Here is a 25,256-nt window from a genome sequence, read left to right on the forward strand (position 1 = left end):
CGGCTCTCGATAAGACGTGTCTGAAACCACTGTGGTGCAAGAAGGAAAGAACCCCGTAGACAGGAGCCCGGGGGTGGGCTGGAGGGGACCTGGTTTGCAGAGAGGAAGAACCTCCCCCCAAGTAGGGTGGGGGAGAGGAAAGGTGGGGGCACGGGGGGGGATGGTGAAGGAGACTCTCCACTTAGGCTCTTCCGGATCCTTTATTAGAGGGGTGGAATGTTTGATCAAACAAAAGGCCAAACCCAGCCCGACGGGGCCTGGAGGGAGGGCGCGAGGTCTGCCCGCCTGCAGGCCGACCCCAAGCCACACGGGGGATCCCTGCCCCCCATGCTGGCAGGTGAGGGAAGCTCCACGGTGCCCCCTATGGGTAACTGAGGGGAGCAGTCCAGCAGCTCCTGCTCAGGACACCCCCGAAGCATCAGAGCCCAAGGGGTCCTTTCTGAACCTGCACCCCGCGGCCTCCCAAAAACGGGAGAGAAAAGGGCTGCCTCCGGCCCTGAGCAGATTCGGGGGCCCAAGGGGAACAACTCCCAGGTCCGCGGCAGAGAATACGCCAGCCCCGGAACAGAGGGGTGCCCGAGGGCGCTACAGCCAGTCCTTAACGCCCACGTCCTGCCCCTCACCCATCCGTACAGCCCTGGGCGAGCCAGGAACTGAACCCTCCCAACTCTCCTCAGCTCTAACCACTAGACTCCACTCCAGGCCTGGAGCTGGGAATGGAACCCAGGAGTCCTGGCTCCAACCATTAGGTAACACAGCTGCTCAGGTCATTGCCTGGATGCTCCCAGCTCCAAGGGCGGGGCTATGCTGAGGAATGGCTTTTCCCTGCAGGAAGATCCGGGCCCCTGCTATGCAGACCGTTGCATCTGCTGCTGTTCACTCGCCCCCTGGATTCAGGCCCCTCTCTGCACAGTTTTGTTAAATTAATACAAAGCATTTGAAAAATCAAAGCTTCTCCCCCACCCCCCGGATCACGGTGCCCCCCGAGGGGGGGAAGGCAGAAGTAAGTGCATCGGGTTGGCACCCCCAGCAGTCCTCGAGGTGCCAGCGGGCGCAGGCTGCCCAGCCAGCAGACAGCAGCGATAGGGATGGGATGGGAGCAGGGTGGACCCGGGAAGGGCCAGGACACCTTTCACCCGCGGCATCTTCACCCTGTCCACTGGGGGGCACTGCCCAGCGCTGTGGTGTCCCCAGATCCTGCCCACTAGTCCCTACGTGCCTGGGAGGCAGGGGCCCAGAGAGCTGGGCAGGGCGGCCCCCAGAGGCCGCTGCTACCACAGCACGGGGCTGTCGAGGTTGGCGTAGCCGGGCTCCGCCCGCAGCTTCCAGTAGGTGTCGTTGCTGAGCCAGGACTCCTTGCCGCCGGGGTCCATCTGCTGCCTGCCAGGGAGAGGGGAGGGGGAAGGACGTGGTCAGACACAGGGAGTCCAGGGGGCGCCCCAGAGAGCCGGGCAAACAACCGCGGACCGGGCTTTGCGACTAACCTGGGCCCAGCGTCCAGGCCCAAACCCCAACTCGCTCCCCACCAAATATCCCAGGGGCTCCTCAGCTTCCCCCCCCCCATTTCTGAGGCTCAGGCCCCTCCCAGACCCCAGTTTCCTGTGATCACATTGTGGCTTTGGCATAAGCCAGGACCCGGGGGTCCCACAACCCCTCGGAGCGGCGCCCAGCCCCCTAGGGTCTCCTCCTCAGAGCGGGGCAGGGAGGGGGCTCCCAGGAGCCGGGCAGGCAGCCGGTACCTGAAGAAACGCGCCTGGTGGAAGATGTTGTTATCCTCCATGACCCTGCGCCGGTCTCTCTGCAGCTGCTCGATCCGGCGCTTCTGGGACTCTGCCGCCTGCACGTTGCCTTCCTCCAGATACCTGGGGAGGGGGGGGGGAAATCACTCCTGCAATGAGCTGTGGGGTCTCAGCTATACCCCTCTATCACCCCCCCCCAGGAGCTGCGCGAGGCCCAGCGGGTCAGAAGAGGGGGGCCACTCACCGCTGGTCGGGGCGCAGCCGCGTGTCCGTGGAGGGCAGGAAACGCTTGAGCTCCGGCGTCAGCTCGTTCAGCTCCAGGGCGAACTGCGTGAAGCCGTAGTTCTTCTCGAGCTCTCGGGGCATGGGGTCTGCGGGGGGGGGAGGGGTACACAGATCCGACCTCTGAGCACCCCTCCCAGTCCAAGCCCCCACCCTCGGATAGCACCCGCCCCCTCTGCAGGGGGCGGTTTCCCAGTCCCCTATGGAGAGCCGGCCCCTATGGGGTGGGGGTGGGGTCTGTCCCTGCAGGGGGCGGTTTCCCAGTCCCCTATGGAGAGCCGGCCCCTATGGGGTGGGGAGATCTGTCCCTGCAGGGGGCAGTTTCCCAGTCCCCTATGGAGAGCCGGCCCCTATGGGGTGGGGGTGGGGTCTGTACCTGCAGGGGGCGGTTTCCCAGTCCCCTATGGAGAGCCAGCCCCTATGGTGTGGGGGTGGGGTCTGTCCCTGCAGGGGGCGGTTTCCCAGTCCCCTATGGAGAGCCGTCCCCTATGGGGTGGGGGTGGGGTCTGTCCCTGCAGGGGGCGGTTTCCCAGTCCCCTATAGAAAACACACCCCCCCCCATTCCTTACTGGGTTTCCAGAGGCACTGCCCGGCAGGGGAGGCGCCGCGGTACAGCCCCTCGTGCCACTTGCCGAAGAGCCGGTGGATCACCTGCCCCCCGCGGCTCAGCACGGCCCCCTGCACCTCGTTCACGCTGGAGCTCCAGTACCGGGCCTGCCGGAGGAGGGGAGGGGTTAGGGGGGGAGACGCCTCGCAGGGGAGGGGGGGAGAGACGGCTGCGGTCGGAGGCTGGAGGGGAGGCGTGGGGGCCGAGGGGGGACGTGGGGCCCGGCCCCGCTCTAGGGGGTGGGAGGCTGGAGGGGACCGTGGGGGGGCTGTGGGGCCCAGCCCCGCTCTAGGGGGTGGGAGGCTGGAGGGGAGATGTGGGGGGCTGTGGGGCCCAGCCCAGCTCTAGGGGTGGGAAGCTGGAGGGGGCCGTGGGGGACCGTGGGGGCCGCAGGGGGGAGGTGGGAGGCTGGAGGGGACTGTGGGGGCTGGAGGGGGGAGGGAGGAGGGGACCATGGGGGGCTGTGGGGCCCGGCCCCCCCTACCTTGCAGAAGGTGATCTTGCAGTGGTAGCTGCTGTCCCGGACGTTGCGAATCAGGACTTCGCCGTAATGCTCGATCCAGCGCTGCCCGCTCAGGATGTTGTGGATACAGGACGTCACCTTGTTCCACTCGAAGTGGTCCCCGAACCTTGGCCAGCGAGAGAGACAGTTACCGGGCGCTGGGGGGGGGGGGGGGCAGGGGCACAGGGCAGGGGCTCACCAGCCCCAGGGGTCACTCACCTGGGCAGCTTGACGTTCACGGTCCCCACAGGGACGATCTCCAGGGACTTGCCCCAGAATTTATTTTTCCACTTCATGTCTGGAGGGAGCAGAGAGAGACGGTCGCTCAGGGCAGTTCTGACCCAAACCCGCGCTCCTGGGCACGGAGAAGCCCCCCTCCCACAGGGCTCGGACCCACCCCAGCCCCTGGTCCCGCAGCCCTGAGCGCAGAGGGCAGGAAATCACGCTGTCCGGGCGGTTCTGACCCAGCCCCTGGTCCCGCAGCCCTGAGCACAGGGAATCCCGCTGGCTGGACGGTTCTGACCCCGCCCCGATGCCCTGGTGCTCACCTTGCCAGAAGATGAAGTTGTCTGACTCTGCGTGGCAGGCGGAGACGGGTGGGTGGTGGCAAACCTGCAGGCAGTGGGGAGAGAAAGGAAGAGCCGTGCAGCTGTGTCCTCTGTCTGGAGAGCTGGGGGTGGGGGGGAGCTGTAATCCCCCCACCCTCTGCACAAGAGCTTTCTCTCCTCTGCAGCCCCCGCCCCCCATCTCCGTTCTCAGCTATGGACACCTCTCCTCTGTGATACAAAATAACGCTAGGCGAATCCCCACCAGCTGCGAGCAGTACGGTGCTCATGACACACGCAGCAGGCAGTTTGGATTCTGCCCAGGAGAGGGCAGGGGTGTCACGTGCACTGTTTGTTACAGTGGCTGACTCCTGTCCTTGTGTCCCACCTCCCCAGCCTGGCCGGCTGGCTTAGTACCTGCTCGCTGATGAAGCGGAAGCCTTTGTCCGGCCGAACGCACTCATACGTCTCGCCCAGGACGGGGTTAAAGGGTTTGCTGCCCGCACGGTAATAGGTGGAAGCGTAGGCAGAGACAGCAAAGGCAGCGACGCAGACCTGGGGGGAGAGAGTCACTGGGGCCTGGTCCATATCCGGCCGTAACGCCCAGGCCCCAGGGCAGGTGGTGCCGTGGGCAGGGCTAAGAGGGTGGAGGGGCAGCTACGGGGAGAGACGGGTTCCATTCATCTAGTGGAGGTGGGACCATGAGGTAAGGGCTATGGATGGGTGGAACTCCCTGCTGCAGGGCGACTGGATTAGACATTTCTAGGAATGAGGACAAATGGCTGCGGAAGGAGCTGCCCAGGCCTTTGACCCTCATGCTTCAGGGCCCGAGCCGGAGGGGTCAGGAAGGTATGTGGCCAGCCGCACAGCAGTGTATGGCTTTTACCTCTTCCCACGAACCCTCCGCCCCCGGGGACGGGCTAGGCCGAAGAAGGGACCCCGAGAACTGCTCTGTTGTGGTGAGAGCGGGGCAGAGGGCATGGGCGGAGGGGCAGAGACGGGGGCCGTACCAGGCGCTCGCAGGGGTCGGCGCAGCGGCTGGCGGCGTCCAGCAGGGCGCTGTACTCCAGCTCCTCGCAGAGCCGCTGCAGGGTGTTGAGCGGCTCATTGAGCTGCACCGGCATGGACACCTTGGACAGGTCCTTGCCCACGTTGTTGCGCAGGATGTTCCACAGGCTGACGTCGCCGGCGGGGACGCTGGGGGCCGGCAGGCAGCTCCGGCGCGGGAGCCTCGCGGGCAGCAGCACGGGCAGGGGCAGGGGAGCCAGCAGCGCCCCCCCTCCCGGCTCGGATGCGCACGGCGCAGGCCCCCCGTCCGCCGCGCCTCGGCCTGCTGGGGGCAGACATGTGAGTCGCCTGGGCCCTCCCCCTAGCCCGTCCCCCTCCCTCAGCTATTGCCCCCCGGCTTCTCCCCCTCCCCCCAACCTCCCCTAGCCATCGGCGGCCCCCCAGCCTGCCCCCCTCCCGCAGCCACCCCCCAGCCTGGCCCTCCCCCCACCCATCACCCGTCAACCTCCCCCCACCCATTGGCCCCCCCAACCTGCCCCCCTCCCTGCAGTCATCGCCCCCCCCAGCCTGCCCCCCTCCTTGCAGCCATCAGCTCCCCAGCCTGTCCACCTCCCTCAGCTATTGCCCACAAGCTGCTCCCCCTAGCCATCGGCCCCCCCAGCCTGCCCCCCTCCCCACAGCCACCACCCAGCCTGGCCCCTCCCCAGCCATCACCCCTTAACCTGCCCCTAGCCATCGGCCCCCCAGCCTGCCCCCCCCCACAGCCATCGGCCCCCCCAGCCTGCCCCCCTCCCCACAGCCACCACCCAGCCTGCCCCCCTCCCCACAGCCACCACCCAGCCTGGCCCCTCCCCAGCCATCACCCCTTAACCTGCCCCTAGCCATCGGCCCCCCAGCCTGCCCCCCCCCACAGCCATCGGCCCCCCAGCCTGACCCCCACCCCCCAGCCCCTCCCGGGGCGGATACCTCTCTGGAAGCGCCCGTCCCCCCCGGCCTCGTCGGAGAGGCTGTTGGTGGCCTCGCTCATGCAGGACTCATCGTCGGAGGCCTGGAGGGGCAGAAAGGTCACAGAAGCCGGGTTGGCAACTACGGGACTGGGATGGGCGCAGGGCGACGAGAGCTGGGGTGGGGGTGGGGGGAGGCCGAGGGCTGCGTGGACGGGAGGGAGGATTAAAGCACAACAGCCCCCCCCCCCCGAGCCGGTGGGGCAAAATCCCCCATCCTTGGAGCCGCCCATGGGACTAGCCACAGGTCAGACCCACTGGCCAGGCCGGCTGGGAAGCAGCCCCCAGGCTCCGGAGAATGGGGGGGGCAGAGGGCCGTGTACTGGCCCCCGGCTGCATTTGGCTGCTACCCCACTCCAAATTTGGGAACCCAAGCCCCTGGGAGCCAGAATCCCCCTGCCCCAAAGCACAGACAGGGCGGGGGTGGGGGGGCTGCGCCCCCCACTAGACACAGGAAGGGAACGGGGTTTCTAACAGCCAGAGGGCAGGGCGTGGGATAGCAGCCTGGTCGGACACTGCACAGGGTGTTAGGGGCTTCTTAAGGGAGAGAAATGGGGGGGAGGCGGTGGCTAGAACTGGGGGGGGGGGTTCTTCAGGGTTAGGGACAGGACTGAGACCACCGGGGGCAGACAAGACGGACCCACCCAGAAGGAGGTGGCTAGAGTCAAGGAAGTGGAGGCAGAGGTGATGGGGAAGGGGGGTTATCTGGGAGCTGGGGGTTCAGTAGCGGAGGACCCAGGATCTGGGTGGAGGGATGGTGGGGGGGTAGCGGAGAGGGGGCTTAAAGGGGGAGAAGTGGGGGGTGGGGGAGAGGCAGAGTGGGAGCTGGGGGTGGTTTCTAGAGATAATGGTTCTATGCACCAAGGTCCTGTCTACACGAGACACAAGTAAAAGCTCATGAGAATAAATGGGGGGGCGGGGGGGGAAGGGGCTTCTCAGCCAGCGGCTGGACCAGGGCATAGAGGAGGACGGAAGAGAGAGAACAGAGAGAGGCCAGATGAGTTCCACAAAACCCAAACTCAGCCAAGGAAAGGAAAGCAGCAAACAAAGCCGGCCAGGGCTTTCGCATGGGATGGCTTCTTCTAGCTCCACCCACTTTCCCTAGTCCCTCCCCCTTTCTTAGCTCCTCCCACAGTGTCATTCAGGATGTCTAAACTTTGTGACACGGATGGCCACGCTGGCACTGTGTGTGTGTGTGTGTGTGTCCTTGTGTGCACCTGCAGGCATGGCTGTTGTGAGGGGACACGTGTGCAGATGTGGGGGCTGCGTGTGCCCGTGTACACGACGGCCGTTGTGTCTCTCTGCGTGTGCGGAGGTGTTTGCAGTGGTTGTGCACCGCTGTGCACACAAGTACGTGTGTGTGTTTGCATGGCCAGAGGTGCGTACACCTGTGTGTGTGTCTCACTGCTCAGGCCTGTGCCAGGTATAACTGACCCAGAACCACCGCTGTCTCGACGCCACGGCTGTCAGCCGGCCACCACGTCAGCGCTGGTGTGTCGACCCCACTGACCGGACCCCAGAGGGAAGCAATAGACGCCTGACACAACCTGGCCAGCAGAGGGCAGCAGGGCCCAGGCTCAGGTGCAGGACGGCCCTGCAGCGGGGATCCCCCCAGCCCTGCCCCTCACCTCGTTCTCGGAGGAGCTGGCAGACAGGAAGACCTCGCAGGCGTCGAAGAACTCGGTGTGCGAGTCCGAGAGCGAGACGATGCTGCGGTTGGACAGCTGCTGCTCCCGCCCCTTGGCCAGGTGGGCGTCAGGCTGCGAGGGGAGAGAAGGGGAGTCACCGCAGGGGCGAGGCCAGGGGGCACCTGGAAGGACTAGGCTCCCCACGGCGGGGCGGGTTTGCTCCCCCCGGGGAACCAGGAGCAGCAGGACTGGCTCGAAGGGGCAGCGCTAGAGAGACACCCCCCCGTCCAGAGGGGACTGGACAGCCATCTGCGGGGCGATTCAGTGCAGCACAGCTCCATTGATGGCCCCAGCAGCGACCCACAGGTGCCACCCACCCCAGCGTGAGAGGGAACGGGGGGGGGCTTCCTCCGTCATCCGATCCTGATTTCCCCTCCCCTCCACCCCGCCCCCGAGGGCGCCTGACCTCGTCCGGGTGCAGCGAGGTGAACGAGGCGAGCGTGGCGTCGGAGGAGATGGAGAGGGAGTGGAAACGCCGCAGATACTCCGCGTGGTCCGGGTTGTGCGAGGGAGCCTGGGCCGGGAGGAGACAAGGGAACGCTGAAGGGGGGGGAGGGGGGGGGCGTTCCCAGGAGCACATCCCTTCCTTCCTCCCCACCCCCCGAGGCTGGCCCAGCACCCCCGCCGGGTCCTGCTGGGTTCTGCTGATCACAGGTGCACAGCGTAGCCTTCCCCCCGCCCCAGGCGAGAGCGCCGTCACCCAGCCAGGCCTTGCACAGAGCCACCCAACGGTCCATACGTCCAGTCGCTATGGCCCCGCGCGGGATTCGAACTCGGGACCCAGAGCTTCTCCGTCTCGTTAGCTAGCGGGACCTCCATGCTGTCGGGTGCCTGGGCGGGGGGCGGAGGGGGAGTGCAGGATCTTCTACCCGGCAACACCCGCTCCAGTCTGGACCCCGGCTAACCCGATGCCTACAAGCGCCTGGGTCTTTGTCCCCCTCTAGTGGCCGCAGCCTCGTCCTTCAGCTCAAGCGCCAGTCGCTCACGCGTCACAGCCAGAGCGGCCGGGTTCAGGTCCCCGCTCGCCACCCACCCAGGGGGTCGGGGGGCAAAGCTGGGGTCGGGCTGCAGCTCCCCGTGGTGGCAGATAGGGAGGGCACGGCGCGTGGCCCACGCGCACCCGGTGCCTTACCCCGGCCGCGGCTGCGTTCCTGGCGCCGCCCGCCCGGCGTTGCAAATCCAGCGCCCGCCGCATCTCCTGGAGGCGATTCCTCTCCGCGGTCATCGCGGCCACCACGCTGCTGAGGGACCCGTGCACTAGAGAAGGGGTCGGGACGGGGGGGGACAAGGTCAGGCTGCCCCCCACGTTCACCCGGCGCTGAGCTTTGTCTCCCCCCAGTGGCTAGATCAGGGAAAGCGCTTTGCGCATCTCCCCGGGCGGTGGCGGCTTGTGCCCTCCGAGCAGCAGGTCCCATGGCCTGTCCCCACCCCCCACTCCCAACCCATCCCACCTTTCTGGGCCAGGATCCAGAAGCTCCTTTGCAGCTGGCTGTACTCCGGGGGGAGACTGAAGGCCGGCTGGCTCTGGCTCGACTCCAAGTAGCGCGAGAGGTTGGGGACGGAGCCATGCAGACGGCCCACCTGTGGGGGCACGGAGCGGGGGAGGGTTAGATCCCCCCCTTTTGTACGTTAGCATGACCTCTGACCCCCCAAGGGGCTTAGCACCGTCCTCAGAGACCCCCGCCCCCGCCACTAGGCCACGCCTCTGCGGTGAATCCGGCTCGGGCGGGGCTCTCCCCCTGACTCGACTCCACATGGGAACTGGGCTCTCGTGGCCACACCTTGGGGGTCTCCTGCTGTGGCCTCCCCGAGCCCCCTCATTTGCCAGGGGACCTCCCTCTCCTATGGCCGGCTCCAGCCTTCGACCCCAGCAGCGCATGGGTCTGGGGAAAGTCGAAGCAGCAGGCCCCTCCTCCTGCCGAAGCCGGAGCCCTCCCCAGGGCCCCGCTCACCCTGCCGATGGTGTCATCTTTGGCAAAGCTCTGGGTGCACCACATCCTGGTGGTTCGCTTCCCCTTTTTGGGTCTCTCTGCAGCTGCCGAGGTCTGTAACCAAGAGAGAGCATGAGACCCCCCTGGCAAGAGGGGAAGGAACCACGGATTGGGGGGGGGGGGGCGGGCGAGGGGCAGACTTAGGTGGCAGTGGTGCACAGAGATCGCTCACTAGTGTGAAATGCAGCCACCTCTGGGGTGAAGCAGGGGGCCTAGTAAACAGCCAGCGGCACACAGGGATCGCTCACTGAGTGCAAAATGCAGCTGCCTCTGGGGGGAAGCATGGGGCCTAGTAAACAGCCAGCGGCACACAGGGATCGCTCACTGAGTGCAAAATGCAGCTGCCTCTGGGGGGAAGCACGGGGCCTAGTAAACAGCCAGCGGCACACAGGGATCGCTCACTGAGTGCAAAATGCAGCTGCCTCTGGGGGGAAGCACGGGGCCTAGTAAACAGCCAGCGGCACACAGGGATCGCTCACTGAGTGTGAAATGCAGCCACCTCTGGGGTGAAGCACAGGGCCCAATTAACAACCATGCTGCACCTGGCTAGTGAATCTGAGTCCCCACTGCCCTGCCCCACCCGTTGCCAACAGCCCCTGGGAAGCTCAGACCTAGGCCATCCATGTGGATGCCTTTGCACCTAGGACCCTGTGCAGAGCCCATCACCATGGATTCAGGGCACGATCCCTCCCCTGCGCTCCCCTTTGCGATCTGGGGCCTTCTCCGCTCTCAGCAATACGGGCACTGATCTCAGCCCTGCCCCCGGCTGCCCTGCAGGGTATCCCTGACGCTGAGCTCCCTAGGGGGCCGGCACCGCCCCATAGGAAGGATCCAGCCCCCCCGTTCCAGCCCCCCCCCCCCCCGCAGTCACCTGGCTGTTGGAGATGAGGGGCACGGACGGGATACGGTGCAAGGTCTCCAGGCTCTGGAGCATCTTGTTCAGCTCCTGCAGCTTCCCCTGGCACTCGGAGAGCTCTGAGATGGGGGTGGGGGGGCAGACGGGGGCCAGGGATGGGGCCAGGTACAGAGAGAAACAGGGAAGCAGCCATGGTGAACAAGAGCAGGTGGGTGCCACACTCCCCGCCCCCATCGCTCGGGCAGGGGGACGAGGCGCCCAAAGGGCCCCTCGGGTCGGGAGCCACAGCCCCCCCGATTTCACACCCCGGCCCCAGCCGTCCCGCCCCACTCACCTGCCGAGCACCTATCCAGCCCCTCGCTGTCCTTCAGCCAGGCGTTCACCTTGTCCCGGGGGCTGGTCAGCGCAGACAGGGCCGGGGCGCCGTCCGACGGCAGGACGCGGTTCCGGGAGCCGTAGCCCTGGGGGACGCAGGGGTAGGGGGGGTTAAGGGAGCTCCCTGGGGAAGACTCTGTCCATAGGGGGAGGGGGAGGGCGAGGCCCGGACGCCTGGGTTCCATCTCCCATGACCTCCCCACCCTCACACACACACCCCCAGTCCCCTCCCGTGCTCCCAAAGCGGATGGGCAGTGCTTACCTGGGCGGGGGGCGGGACTCGCCCGTCCGGGCCCCCCGTGGGCGCAGGGCACTTGGGCTTCTCCGCCAGGCGGTGGGAGCACAGCTTGGCCACCCAGCTGGTAAAGAGCTCTTGGGATTTGATCTGCAGGAGGGGGAGACCCCAGAGAGTGGGCGGGGGGAGAGACGGGACATGTGTCATAGACATCCCCACGCCATAGCCCCGGCCTCCCCGCTTCCACCACCCCCTCCTGCTCTCCCTGTTCCCCAACCCTCTCTCCCCCCCATCACTTCCCTCCCCCAACCCTCTCTCCCCCTACTCCCTCCCCGTCCCCCCATCACCTCCCTCCCCGTCCCCCCTCTCCCCCATCTCCTCCCTCCCCCCACCCATTCTCCCCACCCTCCCCCCATCCCCCCTCCCCATCCCTTCCCTCCCCCACCCTCTCTCTCCGTCCTCCCCCGTCCCCCATCTCCTCCCTCCCCGTCCCCCCATCTACTCCCTCCTCCCACCCTCTCTCCCCGTCCTCCCCCCATCCTGTCACCTCCCTCCCTGTCCCCCATCTCCTCCCCCCCATCCTCCCCCCGTCTTGTCTCCTCCCTCCCCCCACCCTCTCTCCCCGTCCTGTCTCCTCCCTCCCCCATCCCGTCCCGTCTCCTCCCTCCCCCACCCGCTCTCCCGGTGCCCAGACCTTGAGGTGGTAGATGTTCTCCTCCGTGTCCAGGTCCACGCGCTGCGCTTTCCTGTTGATGGACATGACGGCCAGACGGACGTCGACGGAGCCGTGCAGTTTGCCCTTGAGGACCTGGAAGGGGCGGGGTTGCAGGCCCGGGTCAGCCGGGGCGCGAACGGGCACTGGGCAGCGCCCGAGTGCGCGGGATTCCACCCTCGCGTCTCAGTGCTCCACCCCGCCCACCTCGCCCCACCTGGATCGGGGGAAGAACGGTCCCCAGTGAGAGACCCCTTCCTAACTGGCCCCACTTGGGGTGGGGGGATGGGGGTGAAATGGGGGCACGATCTATAGGGTTCCCCCTAAACACAGAGTCCTTGCAAGCCAGCTCCAGCATGCACCCCCCAGGCAGACTGATCCAGAGGCCAGGACGGGCACCCAGCCCTGTGCCATACTCACATCCTGGCGCGTGGTGGCGTATTTCAGGATCCCCTCCTCCAGCATGAAGTATCTCTGCGGGAGGAAGAGGAGAAGGAAATGAGGCTGAAGGAGGGAGGAGAGGGCAGGAACGCCAGGGGACAGAGGGCAGCATGATCTGCCCCCAGGAGCCCAGCTCACGCGCTGGATTCAAGGCGCCTAGAGGATGCCAAAGCACCTTCCAAACGACATCCCAGAATCGCTTCCCCCAGCACTGAAATGCAGCTGCCTCTGGGGTGGAGCACAGGACCCAATTAACAGCCACACTGCCCACGGCCAGCTCACAGAGCCGCAAAATGCAGCCAGGCCTGGGCTGGAAGCTATTGAACAGCGTGTGGCAGTTTAGGACAGGAAGTGAAGGAGAATCGTGAAGCTGCAGGAGGAAATCCTCTGGGGACAGAATGTATCCACCCAAGCTGGGAGCTGACCAAGGAAACCAGGGTCAACCAACGCCCCAGCATTAGCCAGATGCCCTCCATCCTTGGGCTCTGTGACGACGCAGGCAGGGCCTTGCTGGGGCATTCGATCAGCGCCGGCGTGGGGAAGAGCGCCCCCTGCTGGGGCAACGCCCTGAGTTTCCCTTCGCGGTCCCCCAGACGAGGGCAAAGCCCAGGACGAGGCGGCTGGGGATTGAGAGCTTGCCCCAGTCCCCTGCCCCACGAGGGGTCGCCCCCAGCTGCACTGCAAGGAGGCCGTGATGCGACAGCGGGGTGCCGGGTTGCAGAAGGGGGGTGGTTTTCTACCCCCCGCTCCTTCGCCTTCTCACCTTATGCCAGCCCTTCAGGGGCCACTTCCTCTTCTTCAGCAGGTAGCCCTCGTGCCGCTCCAGCTCCTGGCCGGGCCCGGTCCTGCTCCGGGGCTCGTCCACCACCTCCCAGCACTCAGAGCCCTGCAGCACACGGGTGGGGGGGTCTGATTGGGAACGGACAGGCCCCAACGCTGCCCCCCCAGGCGCCAAGGGAGGTAACAAGTCGTATAGTAACCCCTGCGCTGCTCCCTCAGTGCCCCTGGGCCGCGCGTTCCTTGGCGTGACCGGGCTGACGGACCACGATCTCTCTGTCTCACACACACCGCCCAGGGCTGTGGGGGTACCAGCGCCGATCGGCACTAGGAAATGGCCGTACCCTACTGCAGGTCGGGATAGCAGGGGGCTGGGGGCCCCATCAGACCTCTTTCCGGTCCCTGCCTTTGCTCCAGTTTAAAGCAACATGGGCCCCAGAGAACATCCCTGGCTCCCAAGTCACTGATGGGCAGCGTCAAGCCTCCTCGCTGGCTGGCCCCGCTTTTGTGGGGCAGAGCACCTGGTTCTGGGGCGAGATCTCCAGCCGTCCTCTTTCCCGCCCCCCTCCTGAGGCTCCCCAGAGAGGAGCCTCCCCCGGCCCAGCTCTGGTCCCGGGGGCAGGGAAGGGTCTGCTAGGAGCGTCGGCGAGAGGGAGGGGAGATGCCGGACCTGGTGAGCGCTGCTGTGCTTGGAAGACACGGTGCTGTTGGACCTGGACGGCACCCTCCGGGGGGAGGCCGGCTCCTTCTCGTGACTGCCCATGGCCGGGGGCTCCCTCTCGTGAACGGAACGGCCCTCGGTGTCAGGCCACCGCCTTCATCTCCAGCTCCGAGCCCCCCTGCGGGGAGAGAAATTAAAACCTGGCTTGTTATGGCCTGGGAGTAGTGTCGCCGCGGTGACATTGTGACCCGCTTCCTGGAGCTGCGGCTCTCATGAGAACTACAGGCAGGTTCCAGGCAGGGGGCAGACATCTCAATCCCGACCCGCACCCCCTGCTATTCCAGCGCTCGAACCCGGCCCAGCTCTACCGATGCGCCTCACTCCCGACCCGCAGCCCCCTTTGGTTCCAGTCCGGTTCTGGAATTTGGCCTGGACACTGGAGCTAACACCCTTGCACTTACAAGAAGGGTGACGGGATCTTTAACACATCCACGGACAAGGGGCTATTTGCAAATTTCTCATCCTGATCGCTTAGGGCTCCGTGGAGTGGAAGCTAAAGCAGATGCAGGATCTCGCCTTCAGAGTTTAGCCAGCCAGGGGCAGACCCCAGTGCCTTCCCTTCTGCCTCACTCTGTGTACCCCGCTGTACACAGACCTTTATCTCACACGTCCCGCCCGAACAACCATCACCCCTACAACCCCTGGGACTTTTATTTTGCAAGCAGGAGCCTTTCCAAGGCTGGCTTTGGGCTAAAAGCCAGCTTATTCCCATGGAGACCACAAGATCCAGACAGTACTTGATATGGGCCATGTGGCCAAGCCAGCTCTGATCCGCTCAGCTCAGGGTTACGTGCAGTGTCACCTGACTGCACTCGTGGGGCCAGACCCCCAGCCGGGGTAAATCAGAACAGTTCCACGGTGGCAGATTTACACTCGCTGAGGATCCGGCCCTTCGGCTTTTCTTTTTTGCTCCGAAATGCAAGGGAGAGCTCCGAGAGGCTTCGCTCTCCGTTGGAACGTCGGATCACAGGAGCTGGACCCTTTCGGTCCCGTCTAGGCCAGGGCAGGCTCGGTCCTGACGACACTCCTGCCCCTCTGTCCTGTCTAGCTTTAAGGGTCCCTGGGCACAAAGCTTCCCCCACTTCCCTTGGCAGACTGTTCCACAGCCCTAAGAGATCTCACCGCGATGCATAAGGCTTGAGAAGCTGCATCTGCTTGGCACACCGTGTGTAATCTGCAGCTGAGCAAAGGAACCCCTGGGCTAGGGGGAACTGCCTCCGGGGGAGATGCCGTTAGCTTATGGAAGTGTCTCCATGGTAGGAGGCATGGAGCGGAAGTGCCAGAACTGGAGGCTTGTCTAACTGTGGAGACTGTGGAGAATACCCAGCAGGCCCTGGGGCCCATGGGGATGCACAAAGCTCTGCAAATATCCTGGTGCAAAGGAAAGACAGTCAGAATAGTGAGAGGCCAACAGGGATCCATCAGGAACTCTTTAGTGACCTGGAAATCAAAAAGGGAACCCTACAAAGAGTAGGATCAACGTCTGTCCTCTCCTCTTGAGTAGGATCTACAGCCTAGTAGGATGTGGACAAATCGCTAAGGATGAATATAAACTAATGGCACAAGCATGGAGGCACAACAGCAAAAAGGCGAAGGCACAAGCTAAGTATAACTCATCTAGGAGCATAAGAGACAAGAAGAAGAGGTTCTATAAATACATTAGGAGCAAGAGAATGCCAAAGGGAAGTGTAGGTCCTCTACTTAGCAGGGAAGGGGAGCTAATAGTGGATGGTGACATCAAGAAGGCTGAGGTGTTGAATACCTATTTTGCTTCAAAAAGAACAGGAGGACTTGTGGCACCTTAGAGAACATGTCAGAGAACATGAAAAGGTGGGAGTTTCATCTTCTCTGTGTGTGTATCTAGATCTCCTTACTATATGTTCCGTTCTATGCATCCGATGAAGTGGGCTGTAGCCCACGAAAGCTTATGCTCTAATAAATGTGTTAGTCTCTAAGGTGCCACAAGTCCTCCTGTTCTTTTTGCGGATACAGACTAACACGGCTGCTACTCTGAAACCTGTTATTTTGCTTCAGTCTTCACTACAAAGATTAATTGTGAGCAGATACTGAACACAATGAACATTAACAAGGGGGCAGGAACTCAAGCCAGAAGAAGGAAAGAACGCGTTAAAGAACATTTTGGTAGGTTAGATGTATTCAAGCCAGCAGGGCCTAATGAAATTCACCCCACACTACTTAAGGAACTAGCTGAAGCAAGCTCGGAAATGTTAGCAAATATCTTTGCGAACTCATAGAGGACAGGTCGGGCCCCAGAGGATTAGAGAGGGCAAACCTAGCGGAAGTCGAGGGGTTTGTGGGCGAGCGGGAGAGGACGCCCCAGTGAGGGGACAGGCCCTCCTCAGCACAGAGGCTCAGCTGGTCCGATCCGGCTGTTGTCTCTCTCCCCTCCCACCCCCCTTTTCGGGTCAGGAGCTTTCGTCTCCTCCCCACGAGGCAGGACACAAGTGTCTAGAGCAGCGATACTCCCACCTCAGGGGGTCTGGAGCCAAATTAACATTATCCAAAAGAGCCCCGGCCCTGGGAATTCATGGCTTCATTAACAACTTGGATACATAATTTTCACAGCAAGATAGACTGACCAAGTAGTCTACAATTGGTTAATAAACAGAGGGAAAGCATCCTGATTGGTTAGGAGCTTAGATCGGTTAATAATTAAATCTCACAGGATTTTAATATCATGTGCTGCAAAGAGCCACTTGCAGTTTGAGTATCGTGGGTCCAGATGTATTGGGGAGTGTGGGGGGGAATTGCTTGCCGCTGAAGGAGGATCAGAGACGGCCATGGCTGGAGACACCAGACAGGGGGGCCGGTGATCCTGTCTTAGCTGCCTGGCTGACTTGCTCAGGGTCAGACTGGTTGCCAGATTTGGGGGTTGTATGGGATTCCCCTCCCCCCCCCCCAGAGCAGATTGGCAGGGACCTCATGGGGTGGATTCTCCTTCCTCTGCAGCGCGGGGCGCCAGTCGCCCGCTGGGATCGCCTGGGCAGATCACACCTGATCAACTCCCTGCCACGGCAGAAGCCTTGGGCACAGCGACCAACCCTGCGGCGGCCCCTCGGTCTCTGCCTAGGCAGTTTAGTCTCCGGAGGATTTAAATGCGTTAGTCGAACTGAAGTCTTTGGGTTGAATACAGGATGAACATTACTGGCCTGTAGCTGTACAGAGCGTCAGACTACATGATCTAATGGCCCCTTCTGACGGGGTGTGATGCCGCACACAAGCGTCAGACCACGCCAGGTCAGACCAAGGGGCCATCGAGCCCAGCGTCCTGTCTTCCGACAGTGGCCGGTGCCAGGTGCCCCAGAGGGAATGAACAGAACAGGGCAATTATCGAGTGATCCATCCCCTGTCATCCAGTCCCAGCATCTGGCAGTCAGAGGCTATGGGACACCCAGAGAATGGGGTTGCGTCCCCTGCCCATCTTGGCTAATGGCCACTGATGGACCTGTCCTCCATGAATGGATCTCATTCTTTTTTGAAGCCCGTTCTAGTTTTGGCCTTCACAACATCCCCCGGCAGTGAGTTCCACAGGTTGACTATCCATCCATCACTGACACCCCCGTTCCCCATGTCTCTGCCTCCTCACCCCTCACCCTCAGAGCCCGGCAGCCCGCAGCCGACCCCATGGGGAAGAGGTGGCAGGTGTGGAGTTGTTTCCGCTCACCGGAGCACAAGGAATCTCCCATCCGCTTCTCCCCGTAACCCTCCTGCTCCCCAAGAAGCCACGACCCAGGGCACCCGGCAGCTGGCAGGATCCCTGCTAACAACCCCGGCAGAGCCCAAGTGGGGACCTGGGGAGGAAGCAGGTCTGGTGACCTTGAGGGAGCATGGTGCGGGAGGGGAAACTCAGCATGTGGCCCTCCCTGTCCTTCTCCTTTGCACCCTCCCTTGGCAAACAAATCTGTGTGTTTCTGCCAAGGGGGGGGCGGATGGGTGGGAGGGCTTAACAGGGTTCTACACCTTGCCTTTCCCTGATGCTATGACAACAGGGTCATTCACAAGCCTCAGGAAGGTTTAACCCTTTCAGCACTGGGCATTTCTCAGCTTCCCCATCAGCTCATAGGCCTCTGTGTTTATCCCATTTGCACCCAGAGATCTGGGGAATATACTACAGATGGGGGAAACTGAGGCACAGAGCGGGGAAGCGACCTGCCCAAGATCACACAGCCAGTGGGTGGTGGGAGTCAGAAATAGAATCCAGGGTCCTGATTCTGGGCCCCCGGGCATGAGCCACGACACACAATCCGTCCTTCCCAGAGCTGAAACAGAACCCAAGTCTCCTGACTCCCAGCTCTACTGCTGTCCCCTCCCAACGTCGGGAAAGGAACCCAGGAGTCCTGACTCAAAGACCCCTGCTCTAGCCACTGCAGAACACTCCCCTTCCAGAGTCAGGAAAGGAACCCAGGAGTCCTGACTCAAAGACCCCTGCTGCGACCCCTGCAGCGCACGCTGCCCCCCAGGAAAGCTGGAGACAGTGTTCCAAATCCCCCCTCCCCGAATAAGCCCACAATGGGGAGTAGGAAAGACACAAAGGCAGCAAATGTGTGCTGGACACACTGTGGGTGCCACAAACGCCCCCCAAGGAGGATGGGGGCGGGGACTTGCTGGATGGACTGAACAGGTCCCTCCCACACTTCTGAGGACCTCGGGCCAAACTCTCCACCCACCCTGGGATCCTGCCTCCTCCAGCAGCTCCAGGCCCTCTCAGCCATCTCTCCAGGACACTGCATTCTGCCTCCTCTGGCTGTTCCCCTCTGATCACCCCTGACACCCACGTCAGCCCTCCCCCCCTGCCAACAACCCCCTCCGCCTCCCAGTCCCGGGAAGCACCAGCTGGAATGCCAGGCACAGCCCAGCCACCCACCATTGCCTGCTGCCCCCTCCGCCCCACACAGAAAGCTGCCGTGGCCCCAGACCCCCACCCCTCCTCGCCATCTCTCCTGGCCCACCACTCTTCACTCCTCCACCCCCCATTTGCACAACCTCCTCTCACCTCTTTCAGTTCAATACCGGGAAGCGGCCTGAGCCCTGGGCCGGGGTCTGTTTGCATGACAGCAGCACCTAGGGGCCCCATTGTGCCAAGTCCCTGCCCCCAAAGGCTCACAGGCTGAATAGACAAGGGTGGAAGGGGAAACTGAGGCACAGAGCAGGGCTGTGACTTGCCCAGGGTCCCACAGCAAGTCAGTGGCAGAGCTGGGAACAGAGCCCTGACCCACTGAAGTCAACAGGAGAACCTCCTAATCACAGGGTACGGGCATCAGGGGGGCCAACACCTACCTCCTCCCCCCCAAATATTTTTTAGCCACGCTCCAGCTTTTATATCATCTGAAATCTCAGTCACCAAGACCCAGTACACGCTGATCACAAACCCAGATGCAACTCAAACTGGAGGGAAAGTGACATTTTCCAAGCAAATTTCTGTTGACTACACGACTTTTTTGTTTTAATGTGATCTACCACGTGAAACATAAAAAGGAGAGTAAATACATATATAGCGCAGAGACTGGCTCAGCAGGGTCCTGGCCCCTGACTGGGGCTCCTTGGTGATATGATAATGCAAATAATAATAATAATAATGCATTATATAGACAAACACCCACCCCTCGTATAAATTCAGATGAGGCTAAAAAGTACCGAAGTCTCAGGCAGTGAGTCTAATGGTTAGAGCAGGAGACTGGGACCCAAGACTCCTGGGCACTAGTCCCGGCTCTGGGAAGCAGTGGGGTCTAGTGCTTAGAGCAGAGGGACTCAAGGAACCAGGACTCCTGGGTTCTAATCCCAACTCTGGGAGGAGAGTGTGTTTAGTGGTTAGAACAGGGGTGTCTTAGAACCAGGACTATTAGGTTCTACTCCTAGCTTTGCCACTAACCCACTGTCTCACCTCAGACAAGTCACTCCCGTCCCCCCGTGCCTCAGTTTCCCCCATCTGAAATGGGGATAACGATACTGACCCACCTCAGATGGGATTTTCAGTCTTGACTCCCCAACACCCATGAAGCACTTTGAGATTCCTGAGTAGAAAATGCTGGAGAAGGGCCCAGCGTCACTCTTACTCAGGGTGGAGAAAAACGGCTAAGAAGCTCTTTTGGCTTCTCTTCCGAGGGCAAGTGCAACTTCCCCTTGACAGCTAATGACCTGGGAGCTGCCAGGCAGCCGGGGTTCAGAGTGCAACCTCCATCCTCCCCCGCTACCCCGCCTCATTCTGCTTCCTCGGCATTTCCTACACGTGGCCCGCAGTGACTCAGTACCTATGCAGGCAGCTCATGAGGGCAGATCCCCTTCTTTACCCTCCTACCTTGGGGGTGACCTGCTGCGCTCAGCCGCCACATACCTCGCGGGCTGATAATCTGTGAACGGACCACAGGCCACAAAGTCCGGAGGGCCTGGCTCTGTACAGGCGGAGGGAGGGGGTGTTGGAGTCAGGAAACAGGTGCGGTGTTGGGAGTGTGCAAAGATGAGGGAGGACCTGGAAAGGGTTTAAGGGCAGCGGGGGAATGGCAGGGTCCCTTAGGTGTTGTTTTATCTAGAGACCCACCAAAATGAGGCTGAATCTGACAACTCGAGACTAGACCGAGGGCTTTGGTTCCGGGACCAGGCACAGATCAGATTTGCCAAGTGGGTGCTGAAGGCCCGGATTGTGGGAGCCGAGTGCTGGCCCTGAGCTGCTCTGAAAATCTGGCCCCACGCTCCCTTGTCGTTCCAATCTATCAGCCCTTCAGGGCCAGGGTTGTCTCATAGCCTGTGTTTGTACAGCACCCAGCACAACGGGGCTCTGGGTGCTACTGTCACACAAACAGCCACAAGACGTGTGTGAATGAACCTGACGAGGCGTGGGCCATGGGGAGGTCCCGTCTCCCCCCACTCACTGTAAATTTCCGCCCTGCCTGCCGCCTCAACGCTACCTATCAGATCTGCGTACCCACTCGGATGTCACCCATCGCCGCTGCTAAAAATACCTGAGACATCTACGGTGCTTTTCAGCCTAGAGGGCTTTGCGAATGAAGTGTCTGAGCCTCGCTTCACCCAGGCATTCTGAAATGCAGCAGCTTCTGGGGTGGAACGCAGTGGCTGCTCAATAGTCACACTGCCCCACAGTTTTAGGACAGGAAGGGAAGGAGAAGGCTGTACCCAGGTGAAACTGCAGGAGGAATTTAAGGAGGCAGAATGCAATTACAATTGGGCTGGACAGCAGGGCAACACCCCGGCCCAATAAGACCACTAATAATTGGCCCTTTGCATGTTCAAACCACTGTCTCATCCTCCTTTAGGGCACTTCAACCAGTATCCTTACCCCCACTTTACAGATGGGGGAAACTGAGGCAGGGGGGAAAAGAAGTGACTTGCCCAAGGCCATTCAGCAAGTTAGCGGCAGAACTAGGAACAGAACCCAGGCGTCCTGGCTGCCTGTCTCCTGCTCTAAACCCTAGTCGGCACTGCCTTCCCCAGCTGAAAATAGAACCCAGGCGTCCTGGCTACCAAGACAGCACCCAGCCCACCGGGGTCCCGGTCCGTGACGGGGGCTGCCAGTCGCTACCCACCGCAACTACCCTATTACACACCGGCCCCCCAGAGCTGGGGCCAGACCCCCAGCCAGAGCCCCTTCCTGGAGCGGCCTGGAGGGGGGACAGACAGACAGGGACAGACCCCCGCCCATGCCAGCGCAGGGTCCGAGGAGACCCCCCCCCCCGGTGCCCAGCCACCCCCTTGGCCCCCCACCCCGGAGCCTGGGCAGCCCCTAGCCCCAGCCAGCGGGGGGCGGCTCTGCCTCTCCGGGGCTCTGCTCCAGGCAGGTCCCGGGAGCCGCCGGCAAGGGAGCCCCGGAGCGGGCAGGGGGCCGGATCCCAGCCGCCCCCCGGGCACGGAGCGAGGGGGGCGCGGCCGGCCCCGCGGGGCGGCCCCTTACCTAGGCGTGCGGGGGCAGCCCCAGCCCCGCGCCGGCCCCTCCGCCTTCGCCCGGCCGCATCCGTGCCCAGCGCCGCCGCGGCTGGCGGCAGGAAGCCGGAACACGGAAGAAAGCGGCAGCGGCTCTCTCGCCCCTAATCCCCTATCGCGCCTGCCGCGGCTCGGCTCTGCCCCCCTGCTCCGTGGAGGACTCGGGAGAAGAACGGGACCGGGACCGGGACAGCGCGGTCCGGACGCGCCCGGTCCAGCCTTCCCGGGCAGGGTCCTGTTCTCGAACCGGGCGCTGCCCGGGCCGGTCGGGGAGGTCTCCGGCGGGGTGTGGTAGCAGTTGGGAGGGGGACAGCTGCAGAGACTCCCCGAGAACCGGCCCCGACAGCCGCAGGTGGCACCGGCTCAGCAGAACCGACCCAAACCCACACCTGACCTGGGCCAACACGGGATCAAGCGGGAACCCACCCAAACCCTGTCACCTGGGCCAGGACCAGCTCACCAGGGCTGACCCAAACACACAGCCACTCGGGGCAGTACCAGCTCAACAGAATGGACCCCAAAACAGGCTGTCACCTGGGGTACAGGTTTCAGAGGGGGTAGCCGTATTAGTCTGTAAGAGCAAAAACAACAAATGTATTTGGTCATCTGATGAAGTGGGTTTTAGCCCAGGAAAGCTTATGCCCAAATAAATGTGTCAGTCTCTAAGGTGCCACAAGGGACAAACCGAACATCTTCTCAGTTGCTCCATATTAACTTGCAGGACAAAATCAGCAAAGCGCATATTTGTGGCTAAACCCATCAACCACCTCCATCAGTTTGAGTGGCTGTCTTGATAGAGACCTTTTATTAGCATGAACGAAGAAAGGGCAAGGAAGGCCCCTACAGGGCCAGTGACCACATGGGCACCCCAAGCTTCAGTTGCCTAAGATCGCCAGCAAGGGACATAGCCACAGAAGAGTTGGCTAGATCACATGAAGGACCTCGCTAGACGTGAGCCGGGCTGGCACTCTATGTGCACAGAGGCCACGTCCCTTTTGGACTTGAGAGAGATACCTATCTCATAGAACTGAAAGGGACCTCGAAAGGTCATCGAGTCCAGCCCCCTGCCTTCACTAGCAGGACCAAGTACTGATTTTTGCCCCAGATCCCTAAGTGGCCCCCTCAAGGATTGAACCCTGGGTTTAGTAGTCCAATACTCAAACCACTGAGCTATCCCCCCCCCCCCTTGTCATGCTGGTCACCCTCATCATGGTGTCAGATTGTCTCACAATTAACGTAGCCTCCTAACACCCCTGTGGGGTAGGAATTGGGAAGGATCTCACACACACACACACACACACACACACACAAACCTCTGCCAATTTTACACAGTGGGAATTGAGGCTCAGCGATGTCAAGTGATGACCCCAAGGCCACAAAAAACCATTGCAGAGCCAGGAGTCGACTCCCACTTTAGTGCTTTAACCACATAGTCCTCCATCCTCTTGCTTCTCCCACTGGCACAATAGTTCCAGAATCAAAGTCCTGCAGGCTGACAGCGCTCAGCTGTTTAACGCTAGGGACGCCTCACTGGAGAGTCCCCTGCTGATCTCAAAGACAGCAGAAAATTTCAAGTTTGGGGCCAAGAATCAAACTGACATCGTTTGGCCGAAAACCAAAATGTTTCTGTTTTGAAATGGTGCTGCGGTGCCCCATGGGCATTGTTGTTTGGGTGCCTCATACTCCCATTCACCTCTATAGGCTGGTCTCCCATGATGCATCATCATCTCGCCTCTTGGTGAGGGACAGCAGTGCATCATGGGAGATGAAATCCAGCCAGGAAGCCAAGCTGATAGAGAATGGGAGTGTGAGGCACCTGAACTACAACTCCCATGAGGCTTGGGGGCAGCCTTTCAGAATTGAAATATTTTGGATTTCGGCCAAAATATTTTAGATTTTGATCTTGTGCCAAAAAACTCAACATTTTCCATGGAAAGAAAGAACGCTTTTTATGGTGTTGAAAACCCAATTGTCTGCCAAAAAGCTCAGAAAATTGTCACCCTTATCTCAACAGCGACAGCAGCACAAAGTAAAGTGGAGAGAACATTGGTTCCTCCAGGCAGACAGGACCCAAGCCCGTTGCGTTTCGGAGATCAGAGTGAATATCTTCAGCTATCTCCGGAAGGGAGTAGGAAAGCACAGCAGGGCCACAGCTGCAAGTGTAGAGATACAGAGTCCAAGAAGCCACCGGAAGGAACTAAATTGCAGGGGCATAAAGGGGGATGGAGAATGAGGAATGTTGTTGATCCAATAGCTAAAACCAACCTCTGCTTCCAGCAGCTCTCCCTGTTCACCTGTCACTGGAAGGAAAAAAGTTGCACAAAATGTACATGAAATCTATATATTTTTTCCCATTTGCATCAACATTTTTCTTTGAACATATTTCAAGTTTTCGTCAAAATAAACATAAAATGACCATTCTTTTTTTTACAACCCCCCCTTTTTAAAACAAAACCTCCCCCCCCCCCTCAGTGCAGATATCAGAGCTGTTAGCACTCAGATATTGCGGAAAGAAAAAATCCAGTCAATTTGCAATTGGAGCACCAGCAGAAAGCTCCATGGGCTAAGCCCAATGGCAGAAGAATTTCCACTTCGGTGCATTGTGCCAAGTATTTTCTCTCCCCCCTCCCCCCCGCACAGTTGTAGCAGTGGGGCACCCAATGAACCATCTGAAAATGCAATGCCACTGTTGAGGTTTCCAGATCACGTGCCAGCCAGTAGGGTCTTTCCTGGCCATATCAGATCAGTGGGAGAGGGGGTGGGACATGGTCTACACCGCACCGATGGAGGCATGTCTGTGTTCTACTATCAACCGAAAGGGTCATTAGCAGCACACACTCTTCGTTCCTGGCTGCCATGCAGAGAGCAAAGGCATGAAGCAGACATTCTCCCCCCTTGAGAAGGGGACCGGGCTGCCCTCGTGAGTTACCTGTGCTTGGGACAGAGGTGTCACTGCTTTGATCTCCTGGCCCTAACAGCAGCATTTCCCTACCCTGCCAAGGTCACCAGGGGAAATCAGGCTCCCTATTGCTAATCAGGAGAGCACCGCACTTGCTTGGACTTGGGTCACATATCAGGGAACAAGAGCCATGAGTAGCGAAGGGATCGGCCCTCCCAGACGCCTATAGCAATGCCCAGGCTCAGGGATATCGAGTGATTTATGCTACGAGCGATAAAGGGAGTGAGCCTGAAGCAGCCTGGGAAACGCACAGGTCTACAGGCCCCAGGGAGCATATTCAGGTACCCCTGTGAGAAGATGCAGCAGCTCCCTCACAGGCCAAAGGATGGCCGTGCAGTTCTCAGGCAGGAAATTGAGGCAGAGAGCTGGGTTCTGTTCCAGACTCTGCCACATCCTGTTACTCCGAGCTAAATATAACTCTGACATCAGTGCTGGTGGGAAGCAGAAAGACACGACACTACACACACAGGCCACTGGTGGGTAGAAATCCCCGTGTCTGGGAGCAGGTCACGTCCCAGCTCTGCCTGTTTCCCCAGCAGACAACAATCCCCTGCCATCTTTAATATTGGTAAAGGGGCTTGAGATCCTTGGATGGAAGGTGCTGGAGAAGTCCAAAGACTATTACCCTCCTTAGCTCACTAAAGCTAAGACTGAACCCATTGACTGGACAGATTGGAAGAGGCATTCGTGCTTGTAATCACGGAGATCACCACCTGACATCCAGAGAGTTTGGTGCATCTCGGAAGAAGCAGGAGCAGCTCAGATTAACACCAGACTTTGTTCTTTAGTCTCCCAGGAGACCTGTGAGATGCTCTACCACCCAGGTTCATTTACTGGGAGAAGGGTTCCCTGTGCCTGGAG

General features: G+C 61.2%; 1 protein-coding gene across 1 annotated transcript; it reads right to left on the minus strand.

Moving 5' to 3' along the window:
* Positions 1 to 1,271: 1,271 nt before the first annotated feature.
* Positions 1,272 to 13,525, minus strand: OSBPL7 (oxysterol binding protein like 7). The gene is made up of 22 exons (XM_065422557.1): positions 13,433 to 13,525; positions 12,749 to 12,871; positions 11,965 to 12,018; positions 11,527 to 11,640; positions 10,860 to 10,982; positions 10,557 to 10,683; positions 10,238 to 10,341; positions 9,328 to 9,420; positions 8,827 to 8,956; positions 8,508 to 8,632; positions 7,782 to 7,889; positions 7,316 to 7,447; positions 5,650 to 5,731; positions 4,686 to 5,008; positions 4,093 to 4,230; positions 3,679 to 3,742; positions 3,350 to 3,428; positions 3,113 to 3,257; positions 2,591 to 2,735; positions 1,984 to 2,110; positions 1,740 to 1,862; positions 1,272 to 1,380 (listed from the first exon to the last, which is right to left on the minus strand). The coding sequence occupies exons 1-22, from the start codon at positions 13,523 to 13,525 to the stop codon at positions 1,272 to 1,274; spliced, it is 2,661 nt and encodes an 886-aa protein (XP_065278629.1).
* Between the last annotated feature and the right edge of the window lie 11,731 nt (positions 13,526 to 25,256).

Source organism: Emys orbicularis, chromosome 25, assembly GCF_028017835.1.
Source record: "Emys orbicularis isolate rEmyOrb1 chromosome 25, rEmyOrb1.hap1, whole genome shotgun sequence".
NCBI classification, from domain to species: domain Eukaryota; kingdom Metazoa; phylum Chordata; order Testudines; family Emydidae; genus Emys; species Emys orbicularis.

Excerpts from the sequence above, each read along its gene's own strand:
- OSBPL7 (XM_065422557.1), bottom strand. The coding sequence starts at position 13,525 with ATGGGCAGTCACGAGAAGGAGCCGGCCTCCCCCCGGAGGGTGCCGTCC. Across the intron at positions 12,019-12,748 it reads CCCTGAAGGGCTGGCATAAG|AGATACTTCATGCTGGAGGA; the intron begins GTGAGAAGGCGA and ends TTCCTCCCGCAG. Across the intron at positions 1,381-1,739 it reads CACCAGGCGCGTTTCTTCAG|GCAGCAGATGGACCCCGGCG; the intron begins GTACCGGCTGCC and ends TCTCCCTGGCAG.